General features: G+C 42.4%; 1 protein-coding gene across 6 annotated transcripts in view; it reads right to left on the bottom strand.

Annotated features, from left to right (window-relative positions):
* SMG7 (SMG7 nonsense mediated mRNA decay factor) overlaps positions 1-22,263 on the bottom strand; it is an 81,272-nt gene that overhangs the window by 11,248 nt on the left and 47,761 nt on the right. For 5 of the 6 annotated variants that reach the window (XM_090048184.1, XM_090048181.1, XM_090048187.1 and 2 more), the window contains 9 exons: positions 21,599-21,761; positions 20,826-20,982; positions 16,670-16,740; positions 16,280-16,340; positions 12,479-12,598; positions 11,060-11,495; positions 4,994-5,138; positions 3,245-3,627; positions 527-895 (listed from right to left, as the gene is read on the bottom strand). In XM_090048184.1, coding sequence (XP_089904310.1) covers positions 527-895; positions 3,245-3,627; positions 4,994-5,138; positions 11,060-11,495; positions 12,479-12,598; positions 16,280-16,340; positions 16,670-16,740; positions 20,826-20,982; positions 21,599-21,761 — 1,905 coding nt within the window. The remainder of the gene's footprint in view (positions 1-526; positions 896-3,244; positions 3,628-4,993; positions 5,139-11,059; positions 11,496-12,478; positions 12,599-16,279; positions 16,341-16,669; positions 16,741-20,825; positions 20,983-21,598; positions 21,762-22,263) is intronic. The other variant, XM_090048183.1, reaches the window with a different exon arrangement.

Here is a 22,263-nt window from a genome sequence, read left to right as displayed (position 1 = left end):
TTCATCCCTATGCTGGATAACATCAGGTAGTTAAGGCACACAAGGCACTAAATTTAGTTTTGTAACTTGTCCCATTATATTTCATAGAACTGAACAGATTTTTCTTTTGTCCTCTACTGCTATAAAGCACAATTTTTCCTCGGTGTAGTCCGCTGATATTCTCTGCATCTATTTCATGAGGGTTGTGAACATTTTGCCAGTCAAACTGTCATATACATTTTCCAGTTTCCAACAAGCAGGAAATATCTTGTTTTGCAGTGCAGAGAGATTAATGTCACACCTTTATGCTGAGTGTGACTTAAAAATACCTTGAGCCAGATTTTCATAGAACCTGCTCCCACAGTCCAACTAGTTAAGTTGCAGATACAGTAGTGGTCATATCAATACCCTGATCTTGCTGCTAGGCAGATGGCCACATGCCCCCCATATTTATCCATCTCTTGCTACAGTATAGGCCGAAATTAGAACTTCCCATTCAGGGACATCAGAGCCTTACTGATCTTAATTTATAAAATCTTATGCTTACCTCAAAAGCCATCCTGGACACAGTGTCCTGCTCTGGACGGAAGACACCTTGCTGTCGTTTCCCCCTGCGGTCCATGTTATTCTGTTGTGCCATCACTCTATTATCAGCCAGGCCATAAGAGGAGTCCCAGTAAAATTCTGGCATCTTGACTTCTGAGGGATTCTGGTTATATGGCTCCATGGAGAAAGGCTTCATTTTTTTCTCTAGAGGCTGCTGCTGCATCACTTGAGGCTGTAATGACTGTTCAAACAGTTTTAGGGGGTCCTGGGCCTGAATATAATAGGGCTGCTTTACAGACATCATCTTTCCCAATGAACCTTGGACTTGAGGAGGACTCCAGAGCTGCTTTGATGAGTCTGTCTGTGGATACTAAGAGAGGCACACTTTCATTAGGAGGCACAAGCAAAGAAATGTTAATAAGCCATTCAGTTAACTTCCATCTTCATGTACAAACCTTGCAAGACAAATCAATTACAGATTTTTCTATTGCATTCAGTGAGCTGATGTCTCACTTGGCATCAAAATGTAAGAATCTCAGAAAGCATTTGCTTCAGATGCCCTACGTCCTTACACAAGTTCTAAGTCAGCTCCCAAGAATCAGCACTCTCTTCCAGTCTGACTACTTCATGCCCTTCCAGACAAAGTACTGATTCAGCAGTGCCTTAACATGGCCTTTCGTTGCACTTTGAAACCTATATTTATGCTGGCGAGCATGGAGCAAGTGTAACAAGTGGATGGGAATGAACCAGTGACATATGCTTACCTTAGGGGTGTCGAAAATCATCTAGCCCACAGTGCTGCAGGGTTGGTTGGCAGGCCAGACTGGACCCACAGACCAGCCCCACACCCCTGAGCTAGCGCACAGGGCCAATTCGATGCAGGCAATTCATGCAGCATGCTCCCTGGACCAGCCCTGCATGCTATATGGGGATCACAACCGACTGTCCCTAGGTGCTGTTTCCGGTGCATGGGCCTGTCCAGACCAATCCCAGAAGCAGTGTGCAGGGCTCCTCACCCAGGTCAGCTTCTTGTGCAGCATGAAGCATACACCAGCCACAGTTTGGGACTTGTACAGCATGTGGTATGAGGGGTTGGCATTGGGAATGCACTACACACAGTACCTGTGCCAGACTGGCCCTGCATGCTGACTCCAGCATACAGGAGCAGTCTGTGGGCCCAATCTGGTCCCAGAGCCAGTGTGCCAGGCCAGTCCAGTGTGTGGAGTTGGTTTGAGACCCACAGACTGAATCTGATCCGCAGGGTCTTTGAATCTGTGGCTTAAATGAAAAGAACAAATAGGAGGATATAGACATGGGTAAAGATCCAAAACCATTTCTTTATTCAGACAGGAAAGCAATTGGCTGCCTATGAGGGCCTAACAGAAACATCTCATTAAATATAATACTTTTTACCCATTCTATGAACAAGTTGTATGCAGAAGGCAGAATATATAGCGCATCTTCTGCCATGGGAGGCTTTTCAAACTTGCATTAGTTGGCTTTAATTAGGGACTTGTAAGTCCACAGAACAAAGTCCCATGCCCAGGATTCTATGGGAAGACAAATGGTCAACATTTTTAGAAACGGGAACTTTAGAGCTGCAGTCCTATTTTGGGCATTGCCTCACGACAGGTTTTTCAAAAGCATCTAAGCAATTCAGGTTCCTGGGCTTTCACAATTTGTTAAATGGCAACCAAAAGTCTTGTGGTACTGGCAGTATCTCTTACTAGATCAACTAGATAGTTGCAAAAGAATTCTTTATTTGCAAGCTTTCAGGCCCAAACATCAGCATGGCTATAACGATTGTCTCTTAAATGGTAGCTGCATTTTTCCCTTTCGTAACTATGTAAAACAGCTAAGACCATGGCTGCTTGTACACATGATGGGGCTTCTGCTCTCCCTAAATTGAAATGGTAGGTTTTTAATTGTCACAATTAAAAACCCACTGTTTCAACCCCCACCCCAGGCAGAGCCTGTCCACAGCCAGCTGCCAACCAGCTGATCTCTGAGCTGCATGGGGCCCTGGTCTTTCCCTCTGCAGCAGTGGTGCCCTGCAGGGCTGTTCACTGCAGGAGGAAAGGACCAGGTCCCCCCACACAGCTCAGGCACTGCCAGCAGCTCACTCCCCCTCAGCCACAGGCAAGCTCTGCCCGGGAAGGGAAATCAGGTCCCTTGCTGCTTCCCACTGGGGCTTCCAGCGCATCATGCATTGTCTCCACTGCCTGCGACTTCCCAGGAACAGGATGGCTTGGCCCTGGGGCAGTGCGGGAAGGTGGCAGGAGGGCAGCTGGGTGTGCTGGCAGCTAGAGGAGGTGACAGGGACGGTGCATGGGATGCTGGAAGCCTGCCAAGCCTGAGCTTCTGCAAGCCCAGGCAGGTTTCCAGCATTCCATGCACCGTCCCAGCCACCTTCTCCAGCTGCCAGCACACCCACCCATCTTCCTGCTACCTCCCAGTGTTGCCTCAGGGAAAAGCTGGGTGTGCTGGCTGCTGGAGAAGGCAGTGGGGACAGTGCATAGGGCACTGGAAGCCCAGTGGGAGGGCTCGCAGATGGATGTATCGCTGCAATTTGTTGGGTAGCAAACTAAAACACAAGGGGATGCATTTTAGTTTGCTATGTAACAAAGTCGTTTACAGTGTCACTGCACATGTATAGACACATTTAAACCGCTATAAAAGGGCAATTTTGTCACATGTACAAGTGCCCCTTGATATTTACCTGCTGAAATCCAGAGTGGTGAGGTGGACTCTTCCCTAGCGCCTGAACAGCTTTTGTAGGGGACTGCTGCTGCTGGGTCAGAGCCTGAACCTGAAGCTGGCTTGCAGACTGTGCTGTTGCCTGAGCTGGTAAGGATGAGAGGGATTGCTGGGAAGGCGGTGGTGTTTGTTGAGGTCCCTGGTTCATTGGCCCTGGTCCAGAGGGCCGCTGCTGGCTGTATGGAATGTGGGACTGTTTCCCACCTTGCACCTGGTTTCCTGCAGGTGAGTGAGTTGTAGGCTGAAGAAAGGTTCCTGGGACAGAAACACCACCTGGGAAAGTGTAACCTGTGCTCATGGAGAAAGCCACAGGAGGGGGAACGACATACGTTGGAGGTGGGAATCCTTGTAGGAGAAAAAAAAACGAAACACACTTTTAAACCACTGGACACTCCTTGCTATGACAGGCTCTGTCATACGATACAAATGTTTTGCATTTTCTGCATTTAAACTAAATTACAGTAAAACTGACCCACCATTTCATAAGAACAAGACTTTAAAATGACCCCATAAACCCTTCTGCACATTTTCAAAAGCCAGGGAGAAGTCTAATACTAGGGAAAAGTTTCATTATTAAAAGTTTCTTCAGCTACCAATCTAGTTATTGAATATAAATCAACAGCATCAGTATGGGAGATTCCTGTAATTCACCAAACCTAAAATTAACCTAGTTTCTGTTCTCTCTCTTTCTTTTACCTTCCTGACATTTTTTGAAGTACTACTTCTTGGATACACTCCTTTATCCAATATATTCTGCCCTATCCTGAATCACTCAAATCCTTGACACTGATAAGTAATTTAGTAAGCTTTCCCTCGTGATCTCAAGTCACTGCCTTAATTTATCTAAAAAAGTAAGTGGTACAGAACCAAACCTTTAACTCAGCAAGCCTGATCTTTTTCCTGTAGTTCACACTACCTGAGGCAGCTAAGAACAATGTCTGAAGCTCCTCTCCCAAACCAGACTTTCAGCTGTTAAATTTAATGAGCAACTGAAGGATCTTTTTCTCTGCCCCCACTTCAGTAGGCTACAGTTCATAATGGCAGCTGTAGCATTTGTGACAAGTAGGGTATAAAACTGCTTCTTGGGTACATGTAGAGAGGGGCACACGTGCAGCATTTAATACTGCAAGATCCATCCAACAATGCAGAAGGACAAGAATCCTAAATCAACAGCAACAATAGTCATTAAACATATTTAAATAATATACTAGAAAGCTATCACTAGACTTACTACAGTAGAAACCAGTATGTAAAAACAGTAGGTGCAGAGCTGATTTTCTGTAGTTTATGACAAAAGAGCAACTATACCCTGTATATATACACACTACTTTAAATATGTAGAGGATTTTAAAGTTACTTTACTTAGGCCAAACATGACAAAATGAGTATAACAAGATAAAAGAGTCTCATGACAAGAAGTACTTAACCAGCAGAACTTAAGACATGCTACATTTCTATGCAAACTACAGACTTCATGGATATGGAGATTCATTCTGGAAAAAAATCAAATAACCTATTAAAGTTCAAGTAAGGAACTTCTTACCTTGCTTCAGTTCAGCTCTACCTCTTAATTTCAGTCAATTCCATAACCTAGAAATGAGCATTTTAAAAAAATACCTGCTGCCTTGACACATACTTCCTTATTTTCTATCACAAATTTCTTAGGCAGCCAAGAGTAAATGGTACTTCAGAAGGGAATCAGTTGATTTACCTGGCCTGCTAGGAAGTGGAGGAAAGGCTCCTGGGTGGTGAATGGGGATGAACTGGGAATTGCTTGCCTGACTTGGAGTCTGAGTTACTGGTGTTTTCCTGGCTTCAGACACAGGAGTCTTCCTCATCTCAGTCTGAGATTTCACCTATTCCAAAGAGGAATCACAAACAAGCAAGATAAATTACAGAGGTTTTTTTACACAACTATCCACAACAAGACTCAGCCCTAAAATGAAAGGCTGAGATTATCTAAGGTATATTTATTATACCCAAGTAGCCAGGGTATGAAAATTTGGGAGATCAAAGTTCGCATTCTTGCTTACGCTGTGATTTTGGGCAAGTTACTTGGCCTTTCTATGCTCCAGCTCCTCACATTTGAAACAGGGATAACTGTAATTCCTCATCTCACAGGAGGTTTTAAGGCAGTTTCCACTGAAGCCTAGAGACACCCGCATCTTAGTGATGGAGGCCATATAGAAAAGTACGTAAGATAGTCTCCACATACAAAAGTGTTACATTACTAACAGTAACTTACCATGCATGAGCATAAATGCAGTCCAGAACTGAAGCTACAATATTTTTCCCAAGCCACTGCTCTACTCTGAGGCAGTATTTGGGCAAAGCCCCGTACCATGTGAAGGATGAAATGACTCAAATAATGCAACACAAACCCTGAAATGATGTGACAGCTCCCCATACTTTGCTAGTTCAGGCCCTCCCCCTTTTTTTTTTTTTATTCACTGCCCCTACTACCTGCACATTATCTTGTGCAATTTCATATTCAGCTTATTTTTGCTCTTCTTATTTTTAATGGAACAAATTTTGTAATATGTCATGGGTTCAGTGGAACAATTATATAAAGATTTATTATAAGATTTATGACAAAAGTTAAGGGGCTGCATACTTGCTTTACACAGAAGAATTTGAATATGTAATAACTGCATTAACATGCACACTGAAGGGTCTGTTTTAAAAAGTACCATTGATTAACTGTTATTTTTATGATGTATTTTATTTTTCCTGATTTTTCCTATTTACTAATTATGCTTAGCTTGACCAGTTTTTCCCCAAATTGCTAAGTGACCCTGCATGGTGGAGAAAAAACAGGTAAGTGTCTCAGTTTAATTAAAGGTCTAAAATATGAGCCAACCTTTACCAAAATACAGTAAGGAACATGATCTGTTTAGTTTTCCTGCAGAAAAGGGAGACTCAGTGAAAGATATTTAGACTGTTGCAACTTTGTTTGCAATATTCACAGAATTGTCTCAATATCCCCCAAAATATTTTCCATAAAAGTTAAAAAATAATAATCTTATTTTGTAAACAACTTGAATGATTAAAAACTGTCCTACTTTTTTTACTATGTATATAAGGAGGCTTACAATATTCTCATCAAATAGAGTTCTTCTCCTGTCAAGGGTTAAAAAATAAGGTACTTTAGAAATATTTCTATTTTCTGTAGTGCTTTATCACTTTAAGTATTAAAAGATAGTAAATTTGGTTTTATTGGTTTCTTTAGTTTCCTAACTGGTAGAACACTTTCATATTTTAGTCACCAATTAAGCATTTTCACTCTTTAAGCAGAGATTACCCCCTTTGATTAAGTTATAGTTCATTACCACCTGCAGATTGAAATGAAACTCCTATTCAAAAGTGACTCAGGTGCATTTCCAAAATCCCCCACTGAAAATGGTCAAGTTCCTATTTATACACCTAAACTTAAGCTCCTGTTCTCCACACACACACACACACACACCCCTCTGCCATCTTGCCTTGCATGTTTCTAAAGAGTTTGCAACTTTATTTAAAAAATGTCAGTGTAATCCTTCCACCATTTAGGTATTTTAGATCTCACTATGATTGTATGCTACTAAGATAAAAACTGCTAATATTTTTTTTAACTTCATGTTATAAAACACTCATGTATGTTTAATTTGAAGCACATCAGTAAGTTTAACTGGTGTTCATGAGTCATTATGTATTTGCTCAAGTGTTTGCAGGATCAGGGCCTTAGTTTTCAGCATTTCAGATTTGCTTACAGCAGTTCAAAGATAACCTTCCTGCAGAACAATTAAATTTACATTTATAGTTCATTATAGTGTTTAAAGCTGCAACAGCAATACATTTTCAAATCTGTTCTCAAAGACCATGCTCCCAATTTTAAATTGTCTCTATTTTTCAAAAATAAAATCAAGACCCTTAAATTTAAGTCCCCTGGATTTAAAAATTCTAGATTCAAGTCCCCCATTCAACTGAAAAAGATGATACTGCCAGCTGCTTCCACACTGCACCTAAAATTTATTTATATAAATCAAATCTTAGATACAACAGGAAGAAGCTGGAAGTATATCAAATACAAAGAAATGGGGACTGGTGGTAAAATTTCCTCAACAGAACAAGTGACATTATTTTTACACACACATCATTTACATAATGCATTGTGTATATATGTATCTATTTCATGTATGTATATAGACACATAATACATATATAATACATAAATGATATATAAACAGACCATATAAAAACATTACATAAATATTATAACCAGGGATCCTGGTTTTCAGTTTAAAAATCACAAATTCTCTGATTAAAACCCCCAACATCCATAATTAAAATGAAATGCCATTACATATACATAGGTATCAGCTGAACACAATATTTTATTGATATAGTTACAATTTAAAAGCAATCTGGAAGCCTACCAGTGCCTCAATCACTATAACAACATAAATTATAAATTCTGGTGTTTAATTTTGGGGTTTTTTTATCATGGAAAAAAATCTGGCCCCAAGTCCCACACACCACCCTGGCTGGACGGCAAGCAGCCCCAGCCCTGCCCAACTCCCTCCCTCACTATGGGGGCCTCAATTTTACACCCCTCCCCCCCCAAACTTACCTGTGGAGAGCTGCTGTCCAGGCTGCCTGGTGGCTACATGCATGTGTACGTATGTACAGCACATGGTGCCCCCTGCTGATCACCCTTCTCCTACTCCCCCTGATCTCTTGCAGGCTGGAACTCTGCCAGTTTGCAAGGGGAAACCCACCATTTCCCATATTTTTCTCCTTTAAAGGAGAAAATCAGGGCTTTTCTCCTAAAAATGAGAAAAAATGGGTTTTACTGATTTTTTCCATGGCTAATGGAAAACCCAGATCCCTGACTATAACGATACATACAATAAAAATATGTTCCTTAATATACCACTGTTATCTTTTATCTTACAAATCATCTCGTTTTTATTTTATCTATTTGCTAATAACCCTTATTAGAATTAAAATGCCAGAGGAATGCAGAGATGACAAGGCCTTCCTCAGGCAGTCAGCACCCAAACCCTTAACTAACTTACAGGTCAAATTCTCTATCTTATCCTAAAGAGTATGCTTCTAGTAGGAAACACTGCTTAGCTATTAAGCCTTCAAACTTTGCCTAAGACTGCACATTTGAGGAAATTCCAGAAAAACATTAGCAGATCACCAGTTAGCTGAAGTCACGCTGTGAGTCCCAAAGACACGCATGAAGTAACTCCATGGTAGATCCATCAGTCCTTAGTAAGTAAACCCTAAACCATCATGTCACAGTGACCAAAGTAGTGAATGTATCCAGTAGTCAATTTTAACAATGACAGTGTTGGAGCAGAGGCAGGAATCTGGCCTGCAGGCCAGAAAAGGCCTGCGATGGACTCAATTTCCCAGCAGCCCCTGCATGCATTGCTTGAGCTGGTTTCCATGGAGACCCAAGAAGCAGCAGGGCCAGGGTTTCCATGGAGACTGGCCCAAGCAGCAGCATAGGTAGGGTAGTGCTGGGCAGGAAGCTGCTCCAGGGCCAGGGCTTTGCAGTGGTAGAAGTGCAGGCTGGAGCTGGGGCGGAGCTGCGATCTACTGCCCGCACACCCCAGGCAAGGGACATGCAGGCAACAGATTGTGGCTCTGCCCTGGCTCCAGCATGCTGTCACCTCTGCAAAATCCTGGCCCTGGAGCAGCTGCATGCCCAGTTGTTTGCCCTTCTAACACTGCTTGGGCATCTCCATGGAAACACCAGCACCATGCTGTCACAGATCCACTGCTCCTGGGGTCTCCTGGGGCCAGAGCGACATGGGCAGGGGCTGTTTGAAACTGGAGTCCAGTCACTGGCTGGATCCACCATTTTGCCCACCCCTGTGGTGAAGTGATATTGTATCCACCATGGTCCAGGAAAGATGAAAGAAATTTTGTGAGCAATATATTGTATTGGACCAACTGCATAGTTAGAATCATTTTAGACAAGCTTTTGAGTGACATGAAGAATCTCTTTCATTTGAAAATTAATCCTAATCATGTAGTCAGTAAAATAAAAATAAAAAGAACAAACCAAAAAAAAACCGCCGCCAACACTACCTAGGATTTAACTGGTGTCAAAGCAGCTGAGGCCAGTGCTCAAGGTAGGAGAACACTGAACAAATAAAACCTCAACAGTTTGCTAAACTGAGAATCAAAATAAAACCAATGGTTTCCAAAAAACTTGGATCAGGATGCTTCACCAAAACTCTGGCAGACACTGTACTCTCCCCTTACACACAGACATGCCTTCCAGACAGCATGCCCCACCACACACACGGCTCATGATTTTTTTTCTAGGTCTGTATGAGATTTTGGAAAATTAAGCTCTCTAGAGAGGAGCACTAAAATGAACAGGGAATTCTACAGTGATTTCCATAAAGTGACTGCACACCAGAGATATTCAACACATAAAGGGGACATTTTTTCTGATTCCCAGCACTATCAACAATCCTGCCGTCTGACAGTCAGCATATGTATTGGCCCATGAAAGACACACTAAGATTCTGCAGGTCCACTTGTTCTCGTATACACCCATGTAACTCCATTGCATTAAGTGAATATAACAGTACAGATAATTCCTGGGACTTAATGTTGTTCCAGTTAACGTTGTTTCATTATTACATCATTGATCTATTAGAGAACATACTTATTTAAAGTTGCACAATGTTTGGTTATAACATTGTTTGGCCACTGCCTACTAATAGGTAACTCCTGTAATGTAACTGGATTCGCTTAACATCATTTTGCTTAAAGTTGCATTTTTCAAGAACGTAACTACAACATTAAGCGAGGCGTAGCTGTACAAACATTACAAGTACAGATTGTATTAACAGACTGCATATTTTGCACTATGCACACAAGAGGTGTTGGACTGTTAAGCCAGAACTGCAGTTTTTAACAAGGAACTTCATACAGAATTACAGTTTAAAGCAGGGCTATCTAACTGGCAGCCCATGGGCCACATACAATCCTTGGGGTCCTAGTCTGAGCACTACTCCCCCTACTGTTCTCTTGAAGTAGTGTAACATGGGGTGAGAAAATGGGGCACATGCCCCAGGTGCCACCTAAAGGGAAAGGTGCTGGCAGGACAAAGGGAGGGGAGTGCCTCAACCCTGGGCTACTGCTTACCTTGCTCCTGCCAGCCTGCAATTTCTAGCTCCTGAAAGCAACCAGTAGAGAGAATGGGTAACACAGACTGCAAGGTATTCTGGGAGTCAGTTTCCTAAAGTTGCAGTTTCCTACTGTTTAGGGAGAATTGAACCCCATTTTTTGCTGCCAAAAATCAGCATTCTGGTCTCTGGACACAGGGTTCACTGGCAAAAAATGGGGTGAAAGCTCCCCCCTCCAGAAGCAGTGAACTCCACACAGTTATGGAGGTGCTGGCATCATTCAGTAAGGGTGGAGGAGGAACATTTGCTATGCACTGCACACAGCATACAGTCCTCAGCCTCTCAGAAGTTGCACAGCACTTGTCTAAGGTATGGAATACAAAGTTACCTTCCAATGCCTGTCCCAGATCCCCCAAACTCCAATAGTAAAATTTTGTGGCTTGTCAGGAAAAGGCAGAAATCACTTACACTTAATCATCTTATTTTATTACTTATTATTTACACTGAAACTGTAATTTACTGCTCCAATAAGGATACCATTTTACTATATACTGTACCATACAAACAAAAGATGGCCCATACAGGGCCTGAACACCTTACCATAATGTAAGGCAATAGCCTCTGATTCTGAGCACACTTACCTGCACTGCCACATTCTGCTTTCCTGCCTCTTGCATCTTCTCCAAGCTGCATTTCTTGGTCTCGTTTTTCCTCTTGTTGTTGTCCTTTTTTCCATCATTCTTACTGGCTATTATTCCTTTGCTAAAGTCTCTTCTTTCCCTACTCACATCTTTCAGTGGATAGATACGCCCTTGTTCTCTGTTCATTTCTCGTGGTTTAATGTTCTCCTTAAATGTGACCATTGGTTTTTCTCCTGTATCGCAGTTGCTATTTAGACTTCTGCCAGTGGACAGAACTGATTTGAGTCCTGGGCTCCCATCTACAGACAGTGATTCTGCAATGGACGTTTCTTGCAGGGCAAGACTCTCTTTGGCTTCACTAGGATCTTCTAGTAATAACTCAGGGATTTCTGTCAAAAACAGCAGTTTTCCTACCTCATTTTCACACTGAATCAGCCTAAAAGGCAAAAAGAAATTGGATAGCATTCATAATCATTTGGACACTAGATTCCACTTTCCCGAACTAATAAGGGTCTGACATATAGAGAGTGAACAGAAAGCTTCATCACTAGCTTCATTTAGATTGCTTTACATCTTGTGGACTGAAGGCATTACTTATTATGGACTCAACACCCTACTGCCCAATCACTACCACCATGCATATTGCTGTCACTCTTATTTAACTGTACTGCTATATTATTCAAAAGCCCCACTGTACTAGACACTACACCCAAGATAAAATTCATAACAGTTTATCATCTAAGACAGTGGCTGGCAACCTTTTTAAGCCATGGGCTGGAATATCATAGCTCCAGCCTGATGTAGGCCAGGGGATTTATGCAGCAGATCAGGGCAGGGCTTTCCTTGTAGCTACAACAGGGCCAGGCAGTTGGGAGTTACCACTTCTCCCAGATCCCTGTTCACCAACAAGGGCATGGACCCAGCTACCAACAAGTGGGGAGCTGTGCCAGAGCTGGGCAGCTGGAAGCTGCTCCCATGCTTCTGTCACTCCTGTAATGCAGCTGGAGGGCAGGAAGGCAAGGGAGAAGTGGCACTGTGGGCAAAGCTTCCAGCTGCCTGGCCCCAGCACAGCTTCTCACCAGCTGGAAGCTGCACCACGCAGTCAGGGAGAGGATCGGATGTAGAGGAGAGAAGCAGCAGCATGGACTCAGGCAGAGGCAAAGCCTGCAGGCCGTATTTTGCCAACCCCTGATCTAAGACATTTGGGAAGTCTCAGTAATGCCCAGCACAAACACCACAAATTTGCACGCTATTCTGTCAACAGCAAACTACATGACACTACAGTAATACCACATGCAAATGTTTTAGAATATATCACCATTTCCATTCAGTCCATCTTTAACACCCGTCATTACTCAAGCCCAATAGTAACAAAACTACACCCAAGTGAGGGACAGCAGACAAAAGTTTTGTACATACCTTGGCTGGTTGTCGGCAATCCATTTCCCTGTGAAGATCAAGCGCTGTTGCCGTATCCGTCGTTGCTGCCCCTCTTTGTCTCCTGTAATTGCCTGATGACCTTTGGAGAAATCCAAGTTCCTAGTGTTGACATAAACAAAACAAAATTAGTCTCATTTGCCTCCTATAAAGGCAAATATAGGTCTTTGAAAAGATCACAATGAACTGCAGTTAATTTACTGCAATTCTTGATTTCAATTTTGAAATATTTAAATTGCATTTTATAATTATAAATGTCCAAACTGCATTTTCAGTTTTACTTGGATAAATTAGGTATATATTATGCAGGTAAGTGCTGTGTCAGGAATAACTTATGATTAACAGGGTTTTTTTTTAATATCATGAAAAAACCTTCAACATATTAACTGACTAAAACTAAAAGCAAAAACCTACTAGCAAGTACACCAATTAAGTGTTTTTAATAAGTTTAATAAGTTTATCCTTATGTTTAAACAAGGATATGCTCACTCCCAAACTATCTTCTATTTATTCCTATAATGAAGTCCTAACATTACTGGTACTATTTCTATTGAAATAATGGAATTTACTCCGATGTCAATTACAGAAGTACTTCACTATGGGACCACACTTAAGAGAAGATTAGGCTGAGCCAGAGAAAAGCAGACATCTTCAACAACAGAAGGATACAACTTGGTTAAATAATTCTTTTCCTCCTAACTCTATTCATTTCCTAACTTTTCAATGCAAGTGACTCTTCTAAGCCAGGCTCAAAAAACGAAGGAAAGTACAGAAAGCTTAAATTTAAACATTTAAACCAGAACATGTTGCAAGTCTTTATTATATATGATACTTATTTAATTTTGAGACTTCAGGGAAGTGTTCCTAAGAATTTTCCCTTCTTCCACAATGTTATGGTTTTCCATTAATGAATGTGGAATCTAATGTATCAAGAAAACAGAGCACCTGGAATCCTGACAGACCAGTTTCTCTTTGTTACTAGATCTGGCTATTTCCAGTGGGTTCAGGGAAAGCTACAGAAGTGTTGTTAAAGCAGGAGGCAGCAAAGGCTGTTTCTGAGTGCTGACAGCATGAACCTCTGCAGACATTACAGATAGCCCAGTCAGTTAATAAAAAAAATTAACATGTCTAGCTAAGCTAGGTTGCAAGGTCGAATTAAAGAGAGTAGAAGGCAGAAGAAGGGAGGCAGCCTTAAGACAGATATCCCAAATATAAAACTACATCTAATAATCTGGGTGTATCAATTAATACTACATTATATACATATACATCTATTATTAAATACTAGCTTTATCTCAAGAATTAGAAGATATATTTGGTTACATTTGTTAAAGAAATTGTAATAACAACATAACCTTGTCAAGTGAAAACCACAAAAAGAGGTAAAACAAAACAAAACTAGAAATGTGGAAAGTGACATTCTGAAATGTTGAAAATTACACTGACAAAAAGTGTAATTTTCACAAGCATACTGATTCCACCCAAGTAAAAACTTTCCACAGTTATGGAAAAAATTATTCAGTCCAATTCTCCAAGTTCCAATGAAACAAAGAAATGTAAAATAAACCAAATCAAAGAATGTTTGTTAGAGTAAATTATACATAATAAATACAGGGCATAAACTGGAAGGAAAAATGGAAAACCTAGAAATCCAAGTCTACTGTTGCCAATCTAGAGTAAAACCCCTATTATCTGGCATGAGTGGGGAACGGTGGGTGCTGGTAAGCTAAAAGTGCTGCTTACCCAAGGCAGAGGGTTTCCGGCCGAACATGGAGGAGGGAGGGAGAGGTGTGGCTGCAGCTGCACACAGAGCAAAGGGTGGGGGCAGTGGTGGTCGCACTTGGAGTGGCGACAACACAGGATGGTAGCTGGCGGCAGTGGCTGCCGCATGCAAGCTTCACCCCCCACCTCCTGCACAGCATGTGGCAAAGCAGTGCCTGGTTGAAGTACCAGATGACAGATTTTGCTGTATATGCCTTCATCCTCCCTCCCTCTTAAGTTTCCCCATGCTGTGCAGATGGGGATCTATACAGACTTCTGTGGTACCCATTTACACACAGGATAAGCATTTATTCTTGTTTTTTCAGGGTATAAACAGTAAGAGATTAGGCCACAGACTTGTCTCTTACATCTTCCCAGTGACCTACTTACCAACTGCCTGCAATCCAGGTAACAGTTCATTAGTGGGTCCACCTACACATGAATTGAACTGCACAGTATAGGCAACCCCCAGTTGATGCAGTTTTGGTTAGTGCTATTTTGCTATAGCACTCATTTAAAATTGATACTTGATTTCACTGAATGCGCAGCCAGTTTTGCTATAGTGCTCAGTGGAATCAGTAAGTTTCAGCAGAAACCAGCAGCAGTGGCGGTGACAGCAAGTGCAGTGAGTAGCAATGAGTGTGGGGGGTGAGTGTGGGTGTGGATGGGTGGGGACAAGCCAGGCACAGCTGGTGAACTCAGACTGATGAGGCAGTGAAGCATCCGATGGGGGGGGGGGGGGTACGTTTTGCAGCTGGCCAGGCACATAGAGGGGAGGCTGCAAACCCCCGCAACTCCTGGCCAGCTCCAAACATCCACCCTGCTCCTGTGGGACATTCTACTGCCCTACTAGTCTGAGTTCACCAGCTGAAGCAGCGGTGATGGAGAAGAGCGCAGGGCTTGCACCGGTGCCCAGGGCCAGGGGAACCTGCACCCAGGGTGGGGCCGCAGGAGTATGGGAACTGGGACCAGAGCCTGCAGGGGCCCATGCCCAGAGTGGGGCACCATGAGTGCCAGTGTCCAAACTGTCACACGGGGCTGGAGTGGCTGGGGGGCAGGCGGGCGATGTGAAGTGGCGGCTGTGACAAGCAGTGAGTGGGGGGGGCATCAGCACAGGGCTTGAGTCAGTGACTGGAGCCAGGGCCAGTGGGGGGCCCAGGGAGGGGCAGCAGGAGTGCAGGCCCAGGCTGCCATGTGGGACTGGAGCAGTCAGCAGGCTACTGAGGAGAGGCGACAGCGGCGGTGACAAGTGGCAGTAATTAATTATCTATATTTACATTCATTCCTAATAATCAAAGGGGTTTCGCTTAGCACAGTTCCACTTAATGCTTGGTTCTTCTGGAACCAATTAAGAGCGCTAAGCGGGGATTGCCTGTAGACTAATTTGCTGTGGTATAAAGCACCACAGTCTACATGTGTGGCACTATCAGACTACAGCAAACTAATTTATGCTGCTGTAAGATGGTACTGTCAGGGACAGTATTATCTATAGTACTACCTTACACCAGTGAGAATAACTGTGCCTAAACACATGTGTAAATACTGACCAGGGCGTATACTGTGCCTGGTCAGTCCAGGCAGCAGGGTGCCAGACCCCTGCCTGCCACCTAGCCACAAGGCTCGGCACTCTGGGGCACTCTTGTGCCCCAGTCAGCTCCTCCACAGCCCAAAGCTACTTCCCAGAGCCCATGGCTGAATTCCCTGCCAGCCCAGGCCTGTTCTTCCCTGGCTCAAACTGCCGCAGTCCCAGACACAGTCTATATGTATGCCCTGGACTGCAGCATTTTGAGCATCTACATGTGCCATTCATGTGGCAAGATAAACTCTGGCACAAGCCACACCAGAGTTTATCCCGTTGCCATAATGACATGTGCAGATGCACCCAGTGATGCTTACAGGAGATTTACGGTCATCTATACGCAGTTTTATTCGCACTGAAAGCTAGTTATAATATGGCACATACGAAAAGTCTTCAAATTCTTAAGCAATTAAAAGTAAAGCCTCCTTCAGTTGTCACCTCACCTGAATGAAGGCCTCAGAGCCAAGAATCCCTGCAATTCAAACTCCTCTGGAAGCGGAGTAGCTGATGAACAGACAGGAAACAGTATGAGCAAACAGGCATGCATCAATTAGGTTACGGATATTTAGTCACCATACACAGTACCAATTACTATTAGACATGTGCTATAATATACTGCCAATGCTACAAAGGCTATAGAAAGTACAGGATAGACAAAATGAAATGTCGCGTGATCTGTTCAGCACAGGAAAGCTATTTGTAAAAATAGTTAAGTGTACCAGTACTAGAAGCACCTTCATTTCATTTTCACTATCCAACCATTACTTAACACAAATGATGCTAGTTGCACTATCACCACCCCCTTCACAAAACAGATCAGGTGGCATCCTTACCATTGTTATTGGACAGATCTTCTTCATGGGGCTGGAAACTGTTCAGAAGAGAAATCAGCCAGGGCCAAATGCTATAAATCAAAAAGACAGTTTTCACTTTGAATGGTAATGTCTGAAAGAATCCAAATACTATTTAAACTTTACCAGTTAAATATTGAAACCAAGCAGAACTGCAGTCCAATTTAGCCATACTCATCCCCCCAAAATAGACAGTTTTATGAAGTTCTGGTACCATCCTGCCTTACTGCAGATGGCCAGGAGCCTTTTTTCCCTTAACAAAGGAACACTCTCAGCAATTAAATGCTTTTCTTTCAATACTGCGAAAGGAAGAGTAGCAGTTCCTATGAAGCTCGAAAATTTTCAAAAGCCAGTCAACAATTCTCAAAGTCCAGGTTTTGCTGTCAAATTAATATGGAAAATCCACTTCCCAACTGAAGAGAAACAAACAGTGGGTTTTACTTAAATTTAAGTTACACTAGGCAAAAGAGTTCAAAACACCTAATTCAAAGCTAACTGCTCCCAAGAGACCATAATCTGACTCAGGTAAGAGACAAATTGCTTCATGAAGAAACGGAATATTACTTCTGTTAACATTAAAGAATACTGTCAAATCTAGAAAAATATCTTGGGAAGCTAGAAAGTTCTACATTCAGGTTGCATTTAAATGAAACATCTAACTACTTTTATTATACGCTCATGCTCTGCTGACATTGGTGGTTCTAACAGAGCGACTGAAAATAACATACATCGAAGAACAGTCTACTTCCAATTTAAAGATTATACTATACAGAATAAGGCAGGCCATGACACTATTGAAATGGAATGCATTTCCCTGGACTGGTACCCAAGATGTTTCCTTTAAGAAGCTGAATGCCTCCTAGAACTCAAGCACATACAGTTGAGACAATGAAGGAAAAAAAATGAGCCACTGATCCCATTCATCTTTCATTTCCATTATTTTGTCATTCCAAAGGGCTGCTTCTGAACTCAAAGGGCACCTCTTTCACTCCTCTTACATGCAGGAGACGGTACACCTCTTGTTTCAACAGTATTTTGAGAGGGGTCCCTGAAGAGAGATGGAGAAAGTCTGGGAGACACAACGGGACATGAACTGTATGCAATAACCACTGCCAACAAACTTAGGCCCACTGTTCCAATGATCCCAGTCCAGGCTTCTCAGGAATAAAAAAAGGAAGAATTGTCAAAAGGGACTAGAAATTCCAAAGATTCTGCCAGGCTCCTGATTAATGTAGAGCCTCTTGTCAACAGAAAAACCATCAAGAATACCACAGCTAAGGAAAACATGGGTTGTCTGCGTCTTCCTCAGGCTTCTTTCTCAGATGCCTCTTGTGGACTGCAATAGACACGGGGCTGATGCGACCTGAACATCTGAGGTCTGGCCATCTTTGTCCTTGAGCACTTTTTACACTCCAAAGTGGGCCTACAGACCTTTAACAAGCAAAGGTTGCAGCTCTCAGTGGAAAGAACCCCTTTTTGCAGTAGCGATCTTTCTGGATATTTTCAAAGAACATCACAAGGAAGATTCCCATAGCCTAGTGTGATCTAAGTACATGTAAATATAACACACAAAAACAAAGCAAAGCAGTCTGCAAGGAAATTCTACCCGTCAGCTTTCCTCTCTAGTACGATGAATTTTATTTCTTCCATGTTGTTCAGTGGAAAACTTTCCGTAAACTAAGAATTTATTCCAATGTAAATAGCCCCAGTTTGCCAAAAAAAAAGCCTAGTAGTGGGGGCACACAGCAAAAGTGTTGGGTTTTTTTGCCAAATGCTTTCAATCTTAAAAGACCTTTTCCTGCACTGTTTTCAGTCCTCCACAAGACCTTAACAACTGCTTAATGAATGTCGAAGTCTACCAGACATGAACTGGTGCAGAAAGTCTAGTGGTTTGTGTAATTTCTCTTGCATTACCTGCAAGTGACATCAAGGGTCTCAGCCACTGGTTTTTGGCACACGCTAAGTTATGCCAGACAAAACCTAAAAAGGACAAACTGCCTCACTATGGAGAATAACAAAATTGCTATTGGAATCAATTAATCCTTCCCCTCTGCCAACTTGCCTAATTTTGTAGACCACAGATCTAAGGCTAGAAGAGAGGATGGACTGCCAAACAGGACCCATGACTGAAAGCATACAGGCTTTGGGCTAGTGAAAGGATGTTAGGGTCTTGTTTCTTGAGAGGCTGATGCTTTCAGAGCAGGAATCCTTCCTTGGCTCCCAGTGTGGCTAAACAGAGGAAGTAGCTTGTAACCAACATCTAAAACTGCTAGATGCAGTATCATGACTTCAGGTGACCAGAAGCCAAGCTGGCACTGCTGTTGTACAAGGCACAAGGGGAATCTAACAACCAGGCCACAGAGAAGTCATTCAGCATCACACCATCAGCAGGTGCTGACAGTGCCAAGTACAGAGTGCTGAAGAGTCTGTGCTGGAAGAAAGGCAGTCAGCAAATTTAGCAGGCACTCTTTTCATAAAACTGGTAACAAGGTACCACAAGAAGTCCATCTTATGCTAGTGGTTACCTTTCTGCAATGGAGCCTGTGACATCTAATATATGTAGACTTCTGCTTTTCACTTCTGAGGGTGCTGGACGAGAAACTTTGTCTCATTTCTAGAGGAACGAGCATCACTAGCCTTTTCTGAGGTTGCCATGTGGATCAAAACTTGAGAAGCAGTGTTTTAGATGTCTCAGCCCTTGAGCTCATGGAACCATGGCTTATTGAAATACTAGCTGAAAAAGACTAGATGGAGGACTGAATTTTAGTCACGCTCACCTTCCGCCATATCAGAGAGACAGATTTCATGTAGCATTCAGAAGGAAATATTTTTAGGCAGGCATCTCTAAGCCTCCCAAGTCTGTCTAGAAAAAGAAGCAGTAGATGGAACAATGGTCAAAGACATGTCCTTTGCCTTAAAAAGGCATGGTGCCATTCTGATTAGTGCTAAGAAGGGACAGGTCTTAAACCCCAGAGATCTAGTTTCTATTACAATCACTCAAGTCTGGTATTAGGCTCAGAATCTCTGCCTATTACCTGTGAGAAAAAAAAAAGCTATACTAATTAACTGTAGTGGCAGAAGCAGGCTCTGCCTGCGTCACCTAGTCCAAGAATGAGACCAGCCTTCTTTTTGAAAACATGCACTGCTCTGCTCCTGATGTGAAAATTAAAATGTTATATTGATCCAATCACTGAACTCTGGATTTTGGACATCCCATGAAAAGTACATATATGCAAGCATGTCACTAAATAGTCATTCAAAAATTGAAAAGTCATCAGCAAAGCCAAATAAAAAAACATTTGTTGTAGTAAGGAAGTGGGTAGTATACAAACACTATAATTAAGTCTAAATTATAATTAGAGTATTAGAAGCACAAACATAGAATAAGCAACACTGTGGAATGATGTCCCTCATCTCCTAGGACGTTTAATATAATGCAAGACTATGTGGAAGCCAACTTCAAATTTTAGTACTGCCTGAACCACTGACTCACTGTATGACCTTGAAAAAAAATCATTTCACTGTCATGTTCTACGATTTAATCGAGGAAGCAAGCATAAAAAAAAATCAGAACACAAAGCAATGGTCTCAAGTTGCAGCAAGGGAAGTTTAGTTTAGATATCAGGAAAAAAATCTCTCATTAGGAGGGTAGCAAAGCATTGGAACCAGCCAGCCACAGGTTGAAGTCTTCATCCTTGGAGGTTTTTTAAGACCTGGCTAGACAAAGCCTCGACTGGGATGATGTAATTGGCGGTGGTCTTTGAACACGTGTTTGGACTAAATGACCTCCTGAGGTCCCTTTCAGCCCTAATTTTCTATGATTCTATCAGCAAAAAAAATAGTAGCTGTTCTTAGGTCTTTCAGATTAGATGCTCTTAATGGACACCTCTATCCTTAAAAATTTAACAATGAAGTCTAAAACCAAAGATTCATGGTAGCAAACCCTATTTGGAATCCAAGAATGACCCCAAAGAGCTCACAGTTTTTTCTTTGGAAACATCATATACTTTCAAATACTCAATGCCAATAAACAGTTAAGAGATGAGTTTCCCTTCTACACTTAATCCTTCACTGGTCACCACCACCTTACTTAACAGGATGACAAAACAAAAATCATATTAAAAAAATTAACACTCACTACCGTCTCTCATCCACTACTGCCTCCTGGAAGACACTGGGCCTAAGTTTCAACCAGTCCATTGAAACTTTTACAGCTGGAAGAGGATATGCAGCTCCAGAGTCCTCCTGGTAGTCATTCTGTGATGGACACTTACATAGGACTCCAAGAAAAGACACTGAAGAGAAAAACAAACAGAGAAATCTATAAAAAAAGTAAATAAGCACTTATCCTAATTAAAGTTTCATCATAAACCACTACCTTGAAGATCTCTTTGCTTCCCAACTGATTTAAGTGTAAAGGATTTAACAACCACAGCAATGTTAAATATATGACCTGCAGAGCCACTTCCTCGAGTCCACAGGGTCCCTAAAGGGATGGAAATTTGGCAGCACAACCTGTTACAGAGTTTAGAGAGATGGGACCCCACTAGGGCAGATTCTGGCAGCGTGGGTATGAGTGACAGCTGTACTGATACCACAGTGCTTGCCCTGTCACTGGGTCCAAGTCTGAATCCAGTCTGGTCCATGGGGTGAGTTTGACAGTACTGCACTAGCAGACCATTTCCAAGCCCCTCCCCTGTTTTTCCCCTAAACAGTCTCAGTTGGTAATCATAAGAACAGATACAGTAGACTCAGTGAGGTAAGCACGCAATTCTCTCCTTTTATATGGGTAAGAAGAAAAAGATTGATTTTGCTTTCTTAAGAAATAAACTGACCCTTTCCATACTAACTTGATGCATACCATGTGGAAGCGAAGGGGAAGACAAAGTCAGCTGATGTTTCCGTACTTACTAAAGAGAGCCAGCAGCTGTGTCCAACAGAGCTGTTCATCCTCACTGTAACTGTGCTGTTCAGTTTCATTGCTAAAATCTCGCAGGTGATGCAGTTGAAACAAGTTGATGACAGTAATATGAACTAACTGCTGAGAGTTGAAGGCTTTTTGGAATAACAATCGCTGTAACAAAAAAGCCTGTATTAAGCATGTGGACTGTAACCTAAAGAAAGGTCCAGAGAGTTAGTTTGACTGATGACCTTTAAGAATGTGGTTATTAATGCACTGTTTTAGTAATGGTTCAGTCATTAAGAAAATACTAATCCTAGAATACGAAAGACCTGAGAGAGGGTGAGCACAGATAGTTTCATAGTATGTATTTCATAGATGTAATGTTTAAAGCATTTCAAAGCGCAGCTTCATTTTGAAACACTTCAAAAAAGTGGAGGATTTCAGTTGCTGCATGCAGCAGTGTGTTCCCTAACCCAGGGTGTGACAAGCGGCCACAGCAACTTACAGATCCACTCCCTGCTACCATGAGGGCAGTAGAGTGGACTGTCAGTCCAGCTCCCCATCTCCCAAAGGCTGCAGCTGTATTTCAACCACCACCCACTCCTCAACCCAGCCCCAACTGCAAAGGGGAGGAGGGTGAAGAGAGTCAGTCAGTGAGGGGGCACACAGGGCC

The sequence above is a fragment of the Crocodylus siamensis genome, chromosome 5 (assembly GCF_052110815.1).
Source record: "Crocodylus siamensis isolate JL-2025a chromosome 5, ASM5211081v1, whole genome shotgun sequence".
Lineage (NCBI taxonomy): Eukaryota > Metazoa > Chordata > Crocodylia > Crocodylidae > Crocodylus > Crocodylus siamensis.
This window is presented reverse-complemented; position numbering and strand designations above follow the sequence as displayed.